The sequence below is a fragment of the Protopterus annectens genome, chromosome 9.part0 (genome assembly GCF_019279795.1).
Source record: "Protopterus annectens isolate FY-2018-M chromosome 9.part0, PAN1.0, whole genome shotgun sequence".
Taxonomy (NCBI): domain Eukaryota; kingdom Metazoa; phylum Chordata; order Ceratodontiformes; family Protopteridae; genus Protopterus; species Protopterus annectens.
The window spans coordinates 776656943-776676506 of record NC_056743.1 but is presented as its reverse complement, the minus strand read 5'-3'; the positions used below and the strand labels follow the sequence as shown (position 1 = coordinate 776676506).

The following is a 19564-nucleotide window of genomic DNA, read 5'->3' as shown; positions in this document are numbered from 1 at the left end:
AGAAGATGCTTGATAAAATGTTGCCGGCTTGGATCCAATATGGATCAGAATACCCACAGGTTGCAGAAAATGAAGTATAACTACTCAGATGGAACGTTATGGTGAGTACGTAACTTCTTTTTTCAGACAGCAGTTCCAGGACATACTAGATAAAGCAGACGAACATGAATTGGTGTTGATACCGATTGACTTAAATGTACATATCGGGACAGTCAAAACAGGATATGAGGATGGCCTTGGTCCACATGGGTGGGGCAACAGGAATAAAGAAGGAGAGGCCATTTTAGACTTCTGTCTGGCAAATGGCTTGATAGCAGGCAACACATGGTTCAGAAAGGGAGACAGTCACAAGATCACATACAAGAGTGGTCAACGTGCAACTCACATAGTCTTTCTCCTAGTAAGGAAAGGTCTCCAGGGTAGAATCAGTGATTCCAAAGTCATCCCCATTGAAACAGTTGGCCCACAGTAGTGGTCAGAGAAGGCTGTAAGGTCAGCAGAGACCATACTGAAGACCTGAAAGTTGACTGGAGAGAAAGTACAACAGTTCAAGGAATTATTCAGGGCAATAGCACCCCAAGAACAGGAGGAAATGGGTGGAGTTGAAGAATGCCAGCACCTCAAAACAGCATATGGAAGGACTACATTACAGATATGTGGCTTTACCAGGTATGGAAATAAGGTACATAAGGAAAGTTGGTGGTGGAATGAAGAAACCCAGGAAGTCATCAAAAGAAAGGAATTCAGGAAAAAGTGGGAGATGGAAAAGACTGACCAGGCTAGGAAAAAATACTAGTTGGCTAAGAAAGAGGCTAATAAAGTAGTTGTAGTAACAAAAAACAGAGTATCAGAGGCACTCTACCAGCTTCTTAAAATTGACTCAGTAGGTGGCACAGAGAAACTCTATCAAGGTTCAAGACAGTGAGAGAAAGGTAAAGAAGATACTCAGACACCCTTCATAAGGGATGCCAGCAACAACCTGCTCACTAGTCCACAGGACATAAACGGCAGATGGAAGGAGTACTTCCGGCAGCTTGTGAATGAAGAAAACCCCACAGAAGTTTACTACCTCAGACACAGCCTACAGTGAGAGAAGAAGAGAAGCCCACCCTAGAATAAGTAAGAACAGCACTAAGGCAAATAGTCAGGGAAAGCAGCAGGCTCAGATGAGGTCACAGCAGATATGATAAAGATGCTGGGTGAGACAGGGGAGGAATGGCTCCTGAGGGTTCTCATAGTAGTGTGGAGAGAAAGGTATATCCTAGATGACTGGTGAATGAGCATACTTGTGCCATTGTACAAAAAATAAAGGGGGACATCTACAACTTTGGGCAGTACAGAGGTATCAAACTCCTGTCACATTGCATCAAAGTTCTGGAGTGGGTGATTGACAAACAGGTACGCAGAGTAGTAGAAAGTAAGATGGGAGTTTGGCAGTTCAGATTCAGATCAGGATGCGGCACTACTGACCCAATGTTTGTAATGAGGCAGATAGTTTAGAAGAAGCTACAGATGAAGAAATAGTCCAATTGGGCATTGTTAGACTTGGATAAAGTGTATGGCAAGGTCCCAAGAAAACTGATTTGGGCAGTCCTGTGGTGGTTTGAAATTCCAGAAACATTGATAGAATTAGTGCAGGATATGAACAAAGATCCAATGACTCAAGTATGAACAGTGTTTGGTCTCACTAAGGAGTTGCCAGTGGGAGTGAGTGTGCATCAGGGTTCATCTTTGAGCCCACTGCTGTTCATACTGGTGATGGATTACATTAGCTAACAGGTCAGAGAGGACAGATCAACAAAGTTGATGAATGCAGACGATGTGGCATTACAGGGAGTCTCTGAGCAAGAACATCAGCAAAGGATAGGAAAATGGAATGCAAAACTGAAGGCACATGGGATAAAACTCAGTACAGATCAGACAGTGATAATGGCAGCAAATTGGAGAAGTCAGAAGGAACTGAGAATTGAGATAAAAGAAAAGATAATAGAACAGGTTAACAGCTTCAAGTGCCTGGGAGGGGTGGTTGAGGAGAAGGGAAGTGTAAATGAAGTGGTCAAATCTAAAGTCAGAGGGGCTGCATCTAGTTGGCATAGAGTGTCAGGTGTAGTGTGTGACAGAAGAATGCCAAAGATGATGAAAAGTAAAGTGTACAAAACAATGGCACAACCAGTACTACTGCATGGTAGAGAAACCTGGGCAGTAAAGGCAGAGCAGATGAGAAAGCTGTAGGTGCTGGAAATTAAGTAGTTGAGAAAGGGTGGTAGGATGCACACTGTGGGACAGGTGAAGAAAGGAGGTTATAAGAGCAGAAGCCAAAGTAGCTCCAATTGCAAAGAGAGCAGATTACTGTAGTTCGAGCACGTGCAGAAAAGAAAAGAGAATCTGGTGAAGAATATTTAGGACAGACAGGAAGAAGGTAAGAGGAAACGAGGGCATCCAGCAAACAGGTGGATGGATTGTGTGAGAGAAGATCTGCGGCAGTCAGGCATGAGTGTCAAAGAACCACAGCAAAACAGGATAAAAAATCACCATAACTCTGAGTCAATGTACTAAAACACACTATGTCCAAAATCTAATGGACTCTGAATATGCTGAATATAAATAAATGTTTAATCATAACCACAAAGCTTTCAGAAAATATTCCTTCTTCAGTGTGAAATTGCATCAGAATTAAGAACCAGTCCTTAAATGCAGTCAGTTAAAAATCACAAGATACAGCCCACTCAATAGAAAATAAAATTAGTTAGCAAGCAATTAAAAAATCAGTCAAGAAAAGCCAAAAAAAATTATAGACATGATAAATACTAAAGAATAAATATTCAAATCTCACTGTCAGCGTGAACACATTTGTTTAAATTTCAAGACTGGTTTAATGCTAACAGAAGCATTTATACCAGGTGTATAATCGGCTACGATTAAAAGTTTATTTATATCCAGTGTATTTAGAGTCTGTCACTTTTTTGGGCATGAGTGTCAAAGAAGGCAGGATTGTGGCATTGAGGGAGATGGCAATAGTTAGAACAACACCCCTACCCCATGTAGAAAACAGGAAAAGGGGTTTGGTGATGATGACTGCAGAATGGACACCTGTCCAGAGGTAGAGGTAATTAGCAGGAGCAGAAAATTCACAGTCCTTCAAGAGGTCAGCAGTCTAATGTATGTGGTTTTGCCCAACTATCTTACCCTGGTGGCAGTCAGGGGCTGTTTGTTTTTCCACATGGCTGTGCGGCTTTCCATCACACAGGAAAAGTTGGATAAAGGTTGTAATTTCTAGGTCATGTACAGTCTTATTCCACACCCTTTCCTTAACCTGCTCTGTGCTGTTTTCCAACATTTTACTCCAGTAAAAATGTGCAACAGGAAGAGAGGTCTTGAACTAGTTAGAAAAGAAAAAAAAACATCCTAAAGGTTCCATCCATCCTGAAGGCCCCCCCCCCCAAAAAAAAAAAAAAACTTGGGTCCATTCTCAACTTGAGTGGTCTAAATCAGTTTATTCCCCCTAAAACCTTTTGTATGGTCACTGTGCAGCCCGTTTTCAAAATGCTTGTGTGGTTAGAAGATGTGAAGGGATTTCCCTGCCTGGATCAGTGTTCCATCTTTGGGAATACTGACAGCTGTGTGGAAGCCCCTTTTCGTTAACCTTTGAATCCTTAGGAGTAATAGTGAGTATTGCAAAGTCTCAGCTGGATATGTCTCAACTGCAGAATTCATGAACAACATCCTTTCCATCAGCAACAATAAAAGCTGTCATTTGCCTCACTGCTTTAGGGCATATGGCAGCATCCATTCCATGGTACTTTTCATGAAGTTTTACATGACTACACTTCAGTGGACCCCAGGAGTTCAGTGGTCTCAATTTTCATATCCCATGATTCTGACCAGGATTTCCAAAGCTTGCAGAATATATTAGGTGGTTGTTACTGAATCACAGACAATTTATTGTGCAATTTAAATATTTCTGACATTCTTTCAATATTTGCATCTCCCCTGATGAAATGAAAACTATCATCAGTAAAACTTGTGCATGTTTTCAGAAATATAAAAACACTATGACATGTCAATTCTCCCACTGTGCTTGTTGGATCAGATAATGATTCAAACCTAGACATGTTTGCTTGCAGCAAAATGTTTTCATCAGTATGATAGTCCACTTCTTCATTTTATTAGTATGATATGAAAGCACAAAGTGCTGTTGAAAATTAATTGGAAGATATAAAATACCAATGGGGATTGATAGCAATTAACACTTCTTCTCAGTAAACTCATATCCTGAACTTGAAATTTCACTATGAACCTGTAATCAACAATGATTAGAAAAAGCAGGAAGATGAAAATACATTAAGAAAGCTTCTGGCTGAGTCTTGGGGAATTCCTTGCTTGGGTGGCTGAATGAAACATGCTGAGCCCAAAAGCTGATGGCCTGTAGAACGGTAAAAGGTGCTTCTTGTGAAAGTTGCTGAGAGCTGCAGTGTAACTTTTTTGTGTTGGAAAGGAAAACTGGCATGCCATTTCCAGATGGCTGAATATTGTTGTGGTGTTGTAGTACATGCCCATCAAGGAGAGGACAGTGGTCAGGGCAGTTATAGTGGTACTTCCATTAAACATACTTGCAGGGAGAGTGTTTTTTTTTTTCATTTACACTGTGTGCTGCTGTACAAGGACCAAGAAATTTCAAATATTTGTTTTACACATTTACTGATGAAAACATACATGTTCCACAGATGCAGCTGGAAGGCCACCAAACTGGGCTCCTGGTCATCCGAAGAAAGATTTTTCCTGCAGTGATCGATTAGTAAGTAAATCCACAATTAGTTTATTGCTTTTGATGTTAGGCAGCTGAAATTTAAGGACTGCATTGCGTTGTGGTCATAAATTATTCCAGAACTTGACACAAAACTGTATTTTAAACAGGAGTGTTTACAGCTATTGTCAGCTGACTTGTGAGTTGTGTCTTGTATTTCTGCTCAGCAACCCAGTGAATTGCTGCAGAGATTTATCTGCCTTTACATCATCAGACATGGTGATACTATTGTGTGTTTTCTGTTTTTATGTTGTCTGTCCCTCCATTTTTCTTGCCCAGGACTTTTTGCATTTTGCATTCAGTGTTCTTGCTTTTGTCCATCTTCAGGTTTGCCTAAATACAGGTTTGTTTCTTTGTCATTGGTGCCTTTTCCAGTGCAGATTTAATTTCCATTTCTTCTTTCTTTCTGAGAGCTGCAGTGTAACTTTTCGTGTTGAAAAGGAGAATTGGTGGGCTAGTCCATCAAATGTGAACGATTATGATGAAATGGAAGAGCTCAGACTAGTGCTAATCTCTTGTGTCTAGTGCAAAAACATTGCAGGCACCTTTATAATGATTGTCCTTATACTGAAATAAGTTTTTCTTAGTGCCATCTTCTGTCACCTGTCCTTTAGTAATTCATTTTTCTATGTTTCTTTTGCATTTGGCCTGTATATTGCATGCATCTTGTATGAAACTTTGTTTTAAAGCCTGTTAAAGTCACAGACCTGAATGCACATAACATGAAAAGTTTTTACACCTCAAGGCTGTTCTAAGCCACAACAACAGTGGCTTTATATTCTTGCACCTTTGGGAAGTACATGATGGTGACATAGAATAGAGCCAGGTGTGGCTACTTACAAAAATACTTGCGAGATGGTTTTGGAAAAAAGGAAACTGAAAGTCTGACCTTGACAAATATAGAAATGTAATGTGCAGCTTTAATTTTTTTTCAGTGACTGGACAGACTTTTTTTGCTGGACACATTATACTGTCTATATTGTGTTCACTGATCCACTTGATAACAGCTTCCAAGACAGCAAGACATGTGAAGTTTATTTGACATAATGCTCCTTTAGTAAATACTTGCTAATGAAGTAAAGGTACTCCAACTACCTTTCTTTCAGTTGCTGACCCCCTAGATACACACACACAATCAGCAGTTAAGCCCACTGACCTTGGTTGTATGGTAATTTTCACCAGTATTTCAGTTTTGTAAAGTACTGTTTGCCATCGTCCAGTTTGTTTGGAAAAGACTGTACTTTAGTGTGCAAGTGATAAAATATGTTGGAAGTTGAGATGACTTTTTCAGACTTCTCATCAGTCCAGGTAATGAAACCCAGAGTTCCACACTGCTTATTATGGAATGTTTCATTTAGTAATGTTTGTTCTCATTGATAAAATATTTATTTAATTGTTTTTCAGTTTGCCTTGAATATTGGCCTGGATTTCTTTACACCTGAAGAATTTTTCTTGGGATGGAAGCCTGCACAGTTTTCATTTCCGGAGTTTGATCCAGTATGTATCGCACTATTAATTGTTCCCTTTTTAATTTTTTTTTGACATAGGTGTTGTGTGTGACACACAGACAAAAACCTGAGAGTTGTCACCTTTGAATACATTTCTTACATCCACCAAATGTCCTGCTGTTATCCTAGATTGTTAATTTCTGTATTCTGTATCCTTTAAGCAAGTTACTAAAATGAAGAGAGTTCATGGGTCACACTAGATACATTGGGTGAAGTACATCACACATTTACTTGCCAAATAGTAGACTTTGATTTATGTTGCCTTGTTAGTGGGATTCTGAAAAAAAGGAACCAAAAGTGTGTAAGAGCCAAATAAATGTGTCAAGATAGAATTTAGAATGTAATTTTAAATCCTTTGCTTTTGAATTGAAATTCACTATTTTGAGTTTTGCGCAAGTTATAATGACTAACAAAATGAATACACTACCAGGCACTACCAGGCTGTAACTCATACCACACTTTTCAGCCATGTAACCTGGACCGAAACACCAAAGGCAGAGGTGTGTCCATATTCATTAAGGATATCCACACCTCCAGGCTAGTTGCCCAGCATAATGCATCTGAGGTTATCCAAGTGCAACTAACTCTGGGCAAAACTGCAATCCAAATTGTAGCTTGCTACAGATCCCCCACCATGCCCCAGGATTCCCACTCCTCTTTTCTTGATGTACTGGAAAATATTAGGGTTCAGCCAAACACCCTAATAATGGGCGACTTCAACTACCCCACCATTAACTGGGAAAACTTGTGTACCAACTCCTTAGCTCAACGCTTTCTGGAATTCATAAACTCCAATGCCCTAGATCAACTTATCCACACCCCCACCAGGGGCAACAATATCCTAGACCTAGTTATTACCAACATGAGTGACCGGTGTTACACACCTGAAGTCAACTCCTCATTGGTCCGATCTGACCATAAGCTTATCACCCTTGATATCCACATCCCGCCCCCACCCCCCATTAAGGAAACCATGGTAAAAAATTTCTCCAAAGCCAACTTCATGCTTCTTTAGACAGAAGTGGTGAACTTCATGACACCCATGCAGATGGACAATACAGTTGCAACTGCTGAATCCTACACAGATGCACTGTTTAAGCACTTACACGAGTGCATGTATTGTGCTATCCCAAACAGAATCAAGACACTATCCTCCAAAAAAAAAAAAAGGAAGCCAATCTGGTGGTCCCCTGCCATAAACAAACTGTACAACAGAAGGAAGAAACTGTTGCAAAAGAGAGTAAAATCCCATGAGTGGAGGAGCTCCCTGGTCAGTCTCAGTAAGAAGCTGAGATCCCTTATAAGATCCTCCAAAGCTAGCTATGAAAAAAAAATTGCCACTAAGTCCAAGGACAACCAGAAAGCATTCTATAGCTATGTCAAGAATCTAGATGGCAACACCCAGATCTGCTCTGAGTTACAGCACAAAGGCACGAAAATTACAGAACCAACTGATATTGCCAACATCCTGGCAGATCAGTTTAGTGCTAACTTTACCCCCCTCTCACAACCTAAAGGGCCCATATCTATACAGGAAGAATGCAGAGTCCCTGTAATCACAACTATGAAGGTAAAAGCTGCACTCTCTCAAGCCAAAAACACAGCATCCATGGGAGGACCGGACAACATCCCAGGCTGCGTTTTACACGAACTTCAGAACGAACTGGCTCCCCACTTAAGCACCATGTTCCATAATAGCCTCGCATCAGGCTTTGTGCCCACTGAATGGCGCACTGCAACAGTTATCCCACTCCACAAAGGGGGAGCCACCACTGATCCCGGAAACTATCGACCTATTAGCCTGACAAGCCTGGTCTGCAAGGCCATGGAACGTATCATCATGGAACTCATAAACAAAGACATTGGTAACCTCCAAACTCTGGATCCCACCCAGTTCAGGTTTGTGAAAGGCAGATCATGCCTCCTGAACCTGATCAACTTCTTTGAGGCAGTCACCTAAGCCGTGGATGAGGGTAAGGTGGTTCACACAGCCTATCTTGACCTCGCCAAGGCTTTCGACACCATCCCCCATTCTGGAATTATAGCTAAACTCACTAAACTAGGTATAAATCCCTACGTCACAAGATGGGTTGCCAACTGGCTCACTGACAGAACCCACACTGTAAAAGTTGCAGACTCCAAATCTGACCTGAAGGCAGTGACAAGTGGAGTGCCACAGGGTTCCGTCCTGGGACCTCTCCTGTTTGGTATCTACTTCTCTGAAGTACAGGCTAACACAGAAGTCATCTGGCTAACTAAGTTCGCAGATGACTGCAAACTAGGTGCCATAGTCAAGTCCCCAAATGATGTGGACTTCCTACAGAAGGGCCTCACTGAGACAGATGCCTGGTGTCAGAGCCATGGCCTCAAGCTCAATGCCAAAAAGTGCAGTGTCATCCCCTTTGGTAAAAACTCTGTACCCATGAACTACCACATAGGCTGCAATCTACTTAACACCGAATGCGTGATGAGACCTTGGGACCCAGGTAGACAGTAGTCTATCCTTTGATAGTCACATCGCCACAGTAGTCAGGAAGTCCTTCTACGTGGCACACCTCATCATAAAAGGGTTCTCATCCAGGAAAAAAGAGGTCATTGTTCCCCCTCTACTCGTCACTCATTAGACCCATTATAGAGTGCAATGCCCCTTTTGGAATGTACCTCACAAGACATCTGCAGCAGCTGGAAAGGCCACAGAAGTAGCTCACAAAGAGGATTACTGGCCTCAAACAAATGCCCTACACTGACCGCCTCAAAAAACTCCAGCTTTACTCCATAGCATCGCCTACTCCGAGGTGATCTCTGCCTAACATATAAAGCTATGTCAAACCCAAAGCTATTGGACATGCTACACCTAAAGAAATCCCAATCCCTCCAAGCTACATTCTCTAGGGACCTAAAACTTTTCACCACAATAAACAGGACACGCTGGAGGGATAGATTCCTGTCCCAAAGACTTCCTATACTCTGGAATAAGCTACCCATCTATGTCAAGCAAAGTTCTTCATTAGCACTCTTCAAGAAAAATCTTGATGAGTGGATGGGAAATAGGAAATACACCCCGGGGATCACTTCTGTGTCTCTGCTGGACAGTTGCACAGGAAAACAACTTTCTTGGATGGTGTAAGCTATGGTACCTTGCTGGCTAGGCTTATGTAGGCCCTTGGGCCGATAGCCTAGTACCTACCTATGAATAGATGTTAACATGATCACATGTAGGCCTAGTGTTTGAGTACATCAGGGATGAAAATACTTAACAGTTGTTTTGAATTCTGAGGCATTTTTTAAAACATACTAGCACATTGGAAGTGCAGTTAAGTGGGGGCAGAACTGTATTTTTGTGACCTTTATATGAAACAGTTGTATGTAATACTGCAGGGTTTTTTTCTTTTTGCTTCATTTCAGCTTAGATACCTTTATGGTAAGATTCATATTTTTACATTGTATTACATTACATATGGTTGCTGGCAGAAGGACACAGTACATCTGTCCTTTGTCTTTTAAGTGCATTCACAAGTCTACACCGACTTCATCCTTGCCTCCGCTGTCACCTTTTCTCCGTCTGCCTAATGCTATCCTGAATGTTTTTGTGGCTTCCCTTTTCATCACCCATTTTAGTAGCCTTTGTAGAGGTCCACATCCCTCTCCATGAAGAAGTACTTTAGAAGATCCAAAGAGAGAGTGGCTTATACATTCTGCTACCTGTTTCTCCTCCCTCCTCCTAGTCTTTCCTATTCAGGATGGCCCATCCACTGTTATGTGATATGATTTTATGAATTCCTATAATGCTGTGCCATCTTTTAGTTTTTTTGTTATAGCCTTTTCCCTCCCACTACTGCATCTGCATTATGACTTTGCACTGGACTCCATCCAGCACCGTCATACCTTTCTCTGTCCTTGTATGGCCTGCAGAGCTGCACGGAGGACTCATAATGATGGCTTACCAGACCCTAGAACAATGATTCTGCACCCCCTGAAGATGTGCCTAAGCTTTCTGTTGGCTACCTCTGTTGCCTTCCAGCTCATCACATGATGATCCATTTCCGGTGAGACCAGTATTTCCAGATATTGTTATCTGTTCTTTTGCCAATTCCACTGTCCCCAGCTGATGTTGTACACCAAAGTCGCACATTTGCAGTATCTTGCATTTGTCTGCACTTGCCACAATTCTTTGCATCATATAGCTTTTGACTGGGTTAAACTCTTCTCACCTGTTCATACATATCTGATCTTTTTTTTACAGTTCCAGCATGTAAATTGCCCTTTATTCTGTTACTGCCACTGCTGCATATTGCACATCTGTATGATTTCATCTCCAACTGGGGTGCCTTCTCTTAGGAGTTTTTCTTCTTCCTTTCTCTCCGCATATTTTTTTTCTCAAAGTCTCCATTTTTTTTCCTTTGTCCTATAGGCAAGTGACATTCCAGATTTGCGTGTGTGTGTGTGTGTGTGTGTGTGTGTGTGTGTGTGTGTGTGTGTGTGTGTGTGTGTGTGACACCAGCATGCGGTCCTGGATTCCTGACTCACTCTGGGTTCCCACTTTCCAGAATTTTTGCTAAGTGAGGTAATGACAGCAAATGAATGACGTTTTTAGTGTTTTCTTTGTATTTTGAACTGTTGCTTAAAAAAAAAAATTTGTCTTGAATGTATCATTCTAGCAGCACAGCTCAGGTGATTAGCTATCTGCCCATAAATGCTTGAAAAATCTTTTGAAAATGCCTTTAATCAAAAGCATGAAAGGTACCATACCTTGCCATACTGTGCAGCATTGCATTTCCTTCAACTTAATTTTTCATTCTGCTTATATTGTATTGGAAGTTGAGCTCTGCACACTATAGTGAGGTTTTGCAGTTACCAAAACAGGATGTTTTTCTCATTGAACATCTTTTCTACTTTTTATGAACAAAACGTAACTAGAGGACTGAGTTATAAGTTGGGGAGCCCCTGGCCCAGGGATCTGGGTTGTGAGTTCAGGAATCCCCTGGGCTTAGGATTAATTCATATGCTAAGTTTGCAACCATGACATGTTGACCAACAATCTGTACGTTGATCTTACTTTGAGGGCTCTCTGTAGTGGTTGAAACACTAGTTTCCATGTCTATTGTAACTTTTTAGCGTCGTCTTGAAATCATGAGCTCCCATTGTTCAGTTTCTATATCACCCTGCATGACATCCCTGCAGAGTTTGTAATTCCCCAAGATCCCACAATGAAAGTTAAGAACTCCACAGAAGCTGCCTTTTTTATGTGGGATTAGAGCTCATTAGTGGTTGCTGCAAGCAGCACTGTTTTTGTCTTGATATTTTTGAAGAGAGAAGCTTGAAGTCACCATCATATTCATCTTCTGTTATCAGAGGTTGAGGACTTGTGTAATGATCATTTAAAAGGGTTACCTGTAGCAGAAGTGCCTCAATGTTTTCTTACCAAGACACCCTTAGCAAAAATTGTCTTTTGGCCATAGCACCCTTGCAGCACCCATGCATTACTTTGTCATATTGAATGGGCCATTATGATGAAAAGCACAACAGAAAAATAGCATTTTGGTTATGCACAGGAGTGTATGACAATATACATTTCAAAAACATAGCAGTACAAGGTACGTCAGCATTTCTTTTACCACTGCATATCACTTGGTATGTGTAGTTATAAACATTCTAATAGTAAAATTTAATCTGTTTATAAAGCCAATGTATTCCCTCTTTTCTCCCTCCCTTATACTCTCCAGGGCAGAAGATTTTCTATGAAAATGTGATTGATTTTTCCATAAGTATATTTACTTTGCTGGAGGAAGTAATTGTTCTAGGTTGTGGATCAAAGATTTTGTGATGCATTTTAGAACATTTGTTTGACCTTTTGATACCATATATGTGATAAACTACTCTTAAGTGAACTTCCAATGAATATTTCAGTTTTATTTATTTATTTTTTTATTTGTTTGTGCTCCAGTATTCCAATTCTACTTTTCAAATATTCATTTAAACGCAGAAACCTTTCAAGGATAACTTTAGGAAAATAGAGATGGGTTCTGTGTCCTTACAGCAACAGCTTGTAAAGGTCTTAACCAGGCTTCTTAATCCATTTTGATCAGGAGTCTGACGTAGGTGGGGATGATGCATGCCTGGCGTGGGTAGCAAGCAGAAAGAGTACTCAGTCCCCACAGTGTCATGGCTTTTCTTTCTTGTTGAATTGTTAGTACAGAACCAGCTTAATTGGTTGTTCTGCATTGTTTTCTTGTGTTCAAAATAATGAGCATCATGGTGGTTTCCTAGATGAAAGAAGAAACAACTGCTATTAGGGGAAACAGAGTACCTAATTGTCAAGAGACTCCTTATTGGTCCATTGGCAGTGACATCCGTAGAAAATGCAGGGATCCAGGGTTCAATTCCCACACATAGGACAGTGTTGCCTTACTTTCTGCCACTCTTGTGGGAAACCAGGTAACTAACTGTCCAGAGATTCTTTGTTGATCTGGTGGCAGTGATAACCCTAAGGAGTGGTGGGGGTTCTATTTTCAATCCGCAGACAAATGTCAGTGTTTTCCTTTCTCTTTGAGTTGTATGTACTAATACATAGTGCTGTGTCCCTCATTCATTCTCTTTTTGCACTAGGACAGTTGTCTGTTGATGGTGTGTGTGTGTGTGTGTGTGTGTGTGTGTGTGTGTGTGTGTGTGTGTGTGTGTGTGTGTGTGTGTGTTTAAACAATAAAAGCTGCCTACTTAAAAGGAGTACACAGACTGTATGTGTTGCCATTATGTATAACGTAGCAGTTTAATTACAAAATGGGTTCAGTTAAATTTGTACTGTTACCTGCCAAAACAAGGTGAAAAGCAAATTAGGACTGACTTAAAAGTGAGTCACTATTTTCTTTATCTTTTTTTTTTTTTAATTTTCATCGCAGGGAGACAATATTGTACTAAGCAGCCAAATTTATAAAGACTTGCACTTTTTTCAGAAGGAATTAATGGTGCTAAGTAAAATATTTGTGGTTGGCTTGTTCCACACACAGAAGTAACAGTGCCATCCTAGATCAGTAATTCGCAGTGTATGTTGTTCTATACTTTATGATGAGGCATTTACATAGTTTCCATCCAGCACTATACCAGTGTTTCAGAATATAGTGTGTGTGTTATGTTTTTATGTCTGTAATTGGCGCATTACACTGTCTACACACCAAAGTGACTGAACATACTATGAAAAGGCTTTCAAAAGTCACCTTAACAGCAAAATGCTTTGGCTGTTATACAGCATGCTTCATAACACCCATTTTCTATTGAGTGTCAGTATTGTAGCAGACAAGGATGTAAGACAAAACATGCATCTTCACCTAGCAGCATCACTAACAGTAGGTTAGGGAGGTGTGCAGAAGTTTGCAAGCCTGAGATACAGTGGCAGTCATCAGACTGCCTTGGAGAGGAGGGGATAGAATGCATACAAAATATGTCAGGGAAGCACTAATAAAGACACTGCAGAGGAACTGCTCTGCAGTTCTCCTTCCATGTGACTGCTTCTGCCTGGTATACTGTTCCCTTGCCTGGTCCTTCTGGTTATTTGGATAAAGGTGTCTGTCATAAGCTGGCTGATGTTTCGAGCACCACTGAGGAAGAAAAGACCTAGAAAAAATTCTTCCCATTTTTCCTTTGCTAAACATTCTTGGTCATTTAGGGGAAACAAGGTAGCCAGTTGCCCCAGAAGAGCCATTTAGTGTATTAGTTGTGCTAAATGCCAGTAAACTATCAAGGACTGCTAAGAGAATTTCTACACAGTCAGCCCCTCAGCAGTTCTGACTGTCCCCGTCAGGTTTCACTGATGGGTAGGCAGTACCCCTGGGTTTGCCACAACCAAGTATGCCTTCATATTGTACAGGTTTATAATGGTATGAGAGAAAGAGGTTTTATTCTGCAATTGTTTAGGCCACCACATGGGTATCCTTGTCTGTCAGATGAGTTATTGTCATGGGAGTTGCTAATATGTTATGTACTATGTATAAATGTTTCCTAGACCCTCTTTTGCTAGGAGAACAGGAGTAAGAGGTTTCACATCCTGCTTTTTCCTGGTTTTCAAACATTTGGAGGGATGTCTTATTCAGTAAGGATTTTAGCAGTTTAAGTCTTCAAATCAGGTATGCAACCTTTCATATGATGAGCTGTTGAGCTAGTGTATCGCTTCTCACACAGACCTTTTGGGGTGTGTCAGCAGACTTTATTACCTATTGTCAAAAGACTATCTTGGGACCCGCCTGTTATGCTCATGTGCTTTAATTTGGTGTGACAGTGTAACAAGTCTTCCTTCAAAGGGGACCTGGATAATAGGATGGATATTTATAAATTCACCTTGAGCAAGACTGGCCTGGTCCTCCTTGAGAGGGAAGGTACTGTCTAGTGTGGGAACTGTCAAGACATAAATGTTGCATGACTCTTTTGAATGCTGTTTAATTTCTATGATGCCGTGGCCTTTTAAGTCTCTAGTCCTTTCTTTTTGACCTGAGGATTGTATTCCTAAGCTTAGTTGCTCTCAAAGCACTGCTAAATCTGACAAATTGTGAAATCAGATAGTTGCGTGGAGGTGTGGTATCTAAACAAAGCAAGTTAGACTTCCCCCTTCCCATTTTGCATGTAAGCCATGTATGAAACTGGGCCATCACCTGTCCATTTTATTATTAGTGGTCCCTATCTCAAGGGAATGACATGTCTTGGCAGACACCTTGACCCTCTACTTTAGAGTTTTTGGATTTAATACTACATTGTTTGGGCTATCTACAGGATACGAGGTACTCCCGATGTTGACCTGTTTGCTGCCTTGGAGAACACATTCCTGTATAGGTTCTGCTTCCTCTATTTTGTGGTGTGTGCGCCTTGTAAGGCATGGATGATGCAACCAGACTCAGTGGAATGAAGGAGGTTCCTTTACCACTCACACTCCCCGCCCTCCCATTTTTCCCTCGTCTCTCAGCTGTTGAAGTTCCATGCATAAAGGCTAATGTTGTTTCTCTTCACATTATAGTAGCCTGGCATCATCTGTAGCACATTATTAAAAAACTAAATGGCGTAGGCAGGGGGCAAGCCCCGCTGCACCCCCACACCCCCCCTACTTAAATATACCAACTCTGAGACCGTACTACATTGAGGTAAACGGAAAATCTCCCCTTACGGAGATTTCTGTTTACTTGCACGATGTTCTTCACTTTCGATGTTGTGCCAACAATATCAGACTTGATATTGTCAGCTTACGACAACGTGAAGTAGACCCGCCTGGCAAACCATGTGATTATTAGCCCTTCAAATCCTGTCCTCAACAAGAACAGCTCTGATTTGAGTGTTGGCACTTCAGTATTGTGGTGTCAGGGCAACCTCCTCATGAGAGCCTCTCTACTGATTTTGTTAATTTTCTTCTCCTTATGGACTTCTTAAAGCAGTTGGAGGCTGCTAGGGAGCATCTTACTGTGATTATTTAGCCATGTAAAAGGCAGAGCTCCATTTTTGCTTAAACATATCACTTTCTTGTTTCACTTCTGTATTTCCAAGCGAGTCTTGCATGTGTCAAGCATCTTTGACTGTAGCTATAAATAATTCCACCATGAAGGTAAAGTAGTCAAACATCTTGGAGTGAGTGTTGTGATCAAGTAAAAGAAGTCCAAGCCAGCTCTTGATCTACTTCACCAAGATGCAGTCCTAAGTGGCAAAGCTGGTCTCTTCTGCTAGGACATTTAATTTCCTTGACCTATAGATCACTAATAAGTGAATCATCCATCTCTGATTTGTGGTATAGTCCCAGGAGCGGCCTTAGGTCAACTGGTTCCCTAGGCAAAAGGGCTCCATGGTGCCCCCTACCACACCATCTGGTGTCCCCATCCTGGTCTACCTATACCAAGTAAATACTAGAAAAGTGCCCCTGCTACAGCGGCGCCCTAGGCGGCCGCCTAGTTTGCCTATGCCTAAGGCCGGCTATGTATAGTCCCATCCCCACCTTGTGACATTAGCTTCTTAATCAACATGTCTCTCATCTAGTCTGTGTCAGTTGGTTTGACAGAACCAGAATTTAAGCTTTTGAAATGCTTTTCCTAGTGAGTGGTCATTTCAGCTTGGTCTGATATGCAAGCACCAGGTCAATGTGTCTTAAAGATTTCACCTCATATTCGACAGTGACTAGTTATAGATGTCTTCTCATTTTGTCTTGAAGGAGATTTCTTCCGTCAGCTGTATTAGCTATGCAGATAGATAGCTGTTAATTTCCTTTGCTGCTGACGAGAAAAGGGGGTGAGCACAGGTCCCCAAGTAGAAGTGCAAAAACATGTCCACCAGTCAAGCAGTTTTCAGCATTATTAGTACAAGGCAAGTGGTTATACAGGTGAATATAATATAACATAGAGGAACAAGCATTTCTTAGAAATGTTTGCTATCAAGTCCACCACACTCAATGTTTAACAGTGCCTTGAATGCCTATTAGAGAATTTGAAGTCTGTGGTTAGACTAGTATTGTGGACCAGTCTCTGTTTCCGTACCAGTTACATATACGTATGTATATTAGTAGGGAAGTTGTTCTGAGTTTATAATAATCTGCATTAAGCTCATTTCATTTCTTTTTCAGTGGGCAGATAGGGGTGTTTGTTGTTTATTTGCATGCGTTACACTTGAATATATAAATAATAGACAATAAACAGAGATTATTGATTTTGTATTTTAATTTGTTTATTTGCTAACTTATATTGGATGTTCTCAAATCCTTTTCAGGTACAAGCCAGACCACTGTAGGTATGCTGAATTACAGCAAGTTATGGTGTAGTTGAAATGCAGAACATTGACTGTAACAGAATTCAGTGTAATTTATTTTCTTCATGGTTGTGCTGCTGTGGAGTTTCAGATGCACACGTGTGTGTGTGTGTGTGTGTGTGTATATATATATATATATATATATATATATATATATATATATACACACACACACACATATAGATATAGATATATATATATATATATATATATATATATATATATATATATATATATATATATATATATATATAGGTCCCTATCAGAAGCTTGAGTTATCAGGAACTTGAAATTGATATGGTCAAGACCATATGATCGATTTTCTGAAAACTCTAAGCTTTTTAATAAAGATCACGGTTCAGTGAGGATCAGGGAATTTACCCTTTTCCCACTGTAGTACGATCTCAGAGTTGGTATATATAGTATGTAGGGGATGTGGGGGGAGCAGAGGGGCTTGTCATCCCTGTAAAAATGTAGAAAAAAAGGTAGATTTTTTTCTTTTCTGAAGTTCGGGTTTTTGGAAAATCGATCATATGGTCTCAACCATATCAATTTTGAGTGTCTGAAAACTCAAGCTTCTGATAGGAGTCCATATATATAATGTGTGTGTGTGTGTGTGTGTGTGTGTGTGTGTGTGTGTGTGTGTGTGTGTGTGTGTGTGTGAGTGAATATACACAAAGTTGCAGAACATTGAACCACACATCATCGAGGATGAGATGATCGATGTTCTACAACATCAAACATTAAAGTAGAACAAATTATAAAAGATAAAAAGTCTTCTTGTAAGTGTTTGGAAGAGGACAAGCCCCCCTGTACCCCCACACCCCTGCTAGTTAAATATACCAACTCTGGGATTGCACTACAGTGAAGAGAATAGTACATTTTCTTGTTCTGTGCTGTACTGTACCATTCTCTTCACTGTAGTGCGATCTCAGTGTTGGTATATTTAAGTAACAGGGGGTGTGAGGGATGCTTTTTGAGTTCGATATTGCAGAACTTCGATCTTCTGGCCCTCGATGATCAGAGGTTCGATGTTCTGCTATTTTGATACTCTGAAGGGGACCCATATATATCTATATAAATAATATCTGCATGTGTGTGTGCATGTATATATATATTTGTGTGTGTGTGTATATATATATATATATATATATATATATATATATATATATATATATATATATATATATATATATAGAGAGAGAGATACACACACACACATACATATATATATATAGATATATATATATATATATATATATATATATATATATATATATATATATATATATATATATATAATTTATATATATATATATATATATATATATATACACACACACACACACACACACACACACATATAATTTATATATATATATATCTATGAATATGAAAATAAGAAAAACTGCCACAAATATGTAGAAAAATACTCTTTTAATGAGCGCTTTCATCAGTAGATACACTTGACTTCATCAGATTACATAAAACATTGACATCACTTCCTTTTAAAAGCCAGGCACCACCACATAACCACAATTAATTTCCTCTACAGGATTCAAATTGTATTACAACACTGTTTCTCAAGCTATCTTGCCTCTACAGGATTCAGGTTGTATTGCAACACTATGTTTTAAAACTAAACATTGAAATATATGTGTAACTTGATTAAGAAATAATAAAAAAAAATTGCAAGACAAAACAAACTACAATAGTGTTTGTTCTTCACAGTAACCCATATGTATAAATAAATAACAAACATCAATCCGGCTTACTGTTGATACACTAAGACAGTATAAAAAGATGCATTATAAACATACATTGATCACATTTTCCCCTACTTTCCTTATTTGCTGTGCAAGTTAAAACATTACAAAATTATCAAAGATAAAATTCAGCTTTCAGTTTTAAATAACTAGAGGGGGAAATAATATCATTCAACCTAGGGGGGTTGTTGGCATTGCCACATGCATTCTCTAAATTCGAGAAACAGTTCTCGTGGACCCCCACCCCCATTGTTAAGAACAACTTGGTCAAAGGCAATAAATTTAAAGCTATGATCAGGATTTTCCTTGTGCAGTGCCAATGCATTTTTTTCATTGGCTTTTTTAACATCATAATTGTGTTGGTATACACACACTTTGAAAGCCTTTTTAGTCTTCCCTATATAAAATCCTTCACAGGACTGACATAAGGCTACATAAACTACAAAAGTGCTGTTAAAATTCAACCTATGGTTCAAATGTATTAGACCATAATGTGGAATATGTAAGGTGTCCGTTTCAAAAATACTGGAACACTGTGTACAATGACCACATTTGGTCATCCTTTTCCATAGGTTTTATAACTCTGTGTTTTGTTCAAGTAAATTTTTAAAACAAGCATCTTTTTTTATATACAGCACATGGCTTTACCCCCACATTTTTTAACAATTCTTGATCTTCTGTAAAAATAAAGCAATTCTTATTTAATATGTCCTTGATGTCAT

At 39.8% G+C, this 19564-nt stretch overlaps 1 protein-coding gene across 1 annotated transcript in view; it reads left to right on the top strand.

Moving 5' to 3' along the window:
* The window catches only part of LOC122811519 (polynucleotide kinase 3'-phosphatase), an 897059-nt gene that overhangs the window by 503213 nt on the left and 374282 nt on the right, over positions 1 to 19564 (top strand). Inside the window, exons 10-11 of the mRNA XM_044083405.1 lie at positions 4725 to 4795; positions 6209 to 6301. Coding sequence (XP_043939340.1) covers positions 4725 to 4795; positions 6209 to 6301 — 164 coding nt within the window. The remainder of the gene's footprint in view (positions 1 to 4724; positions 4796 to 6208; positions 6302 to 19564) is intronic.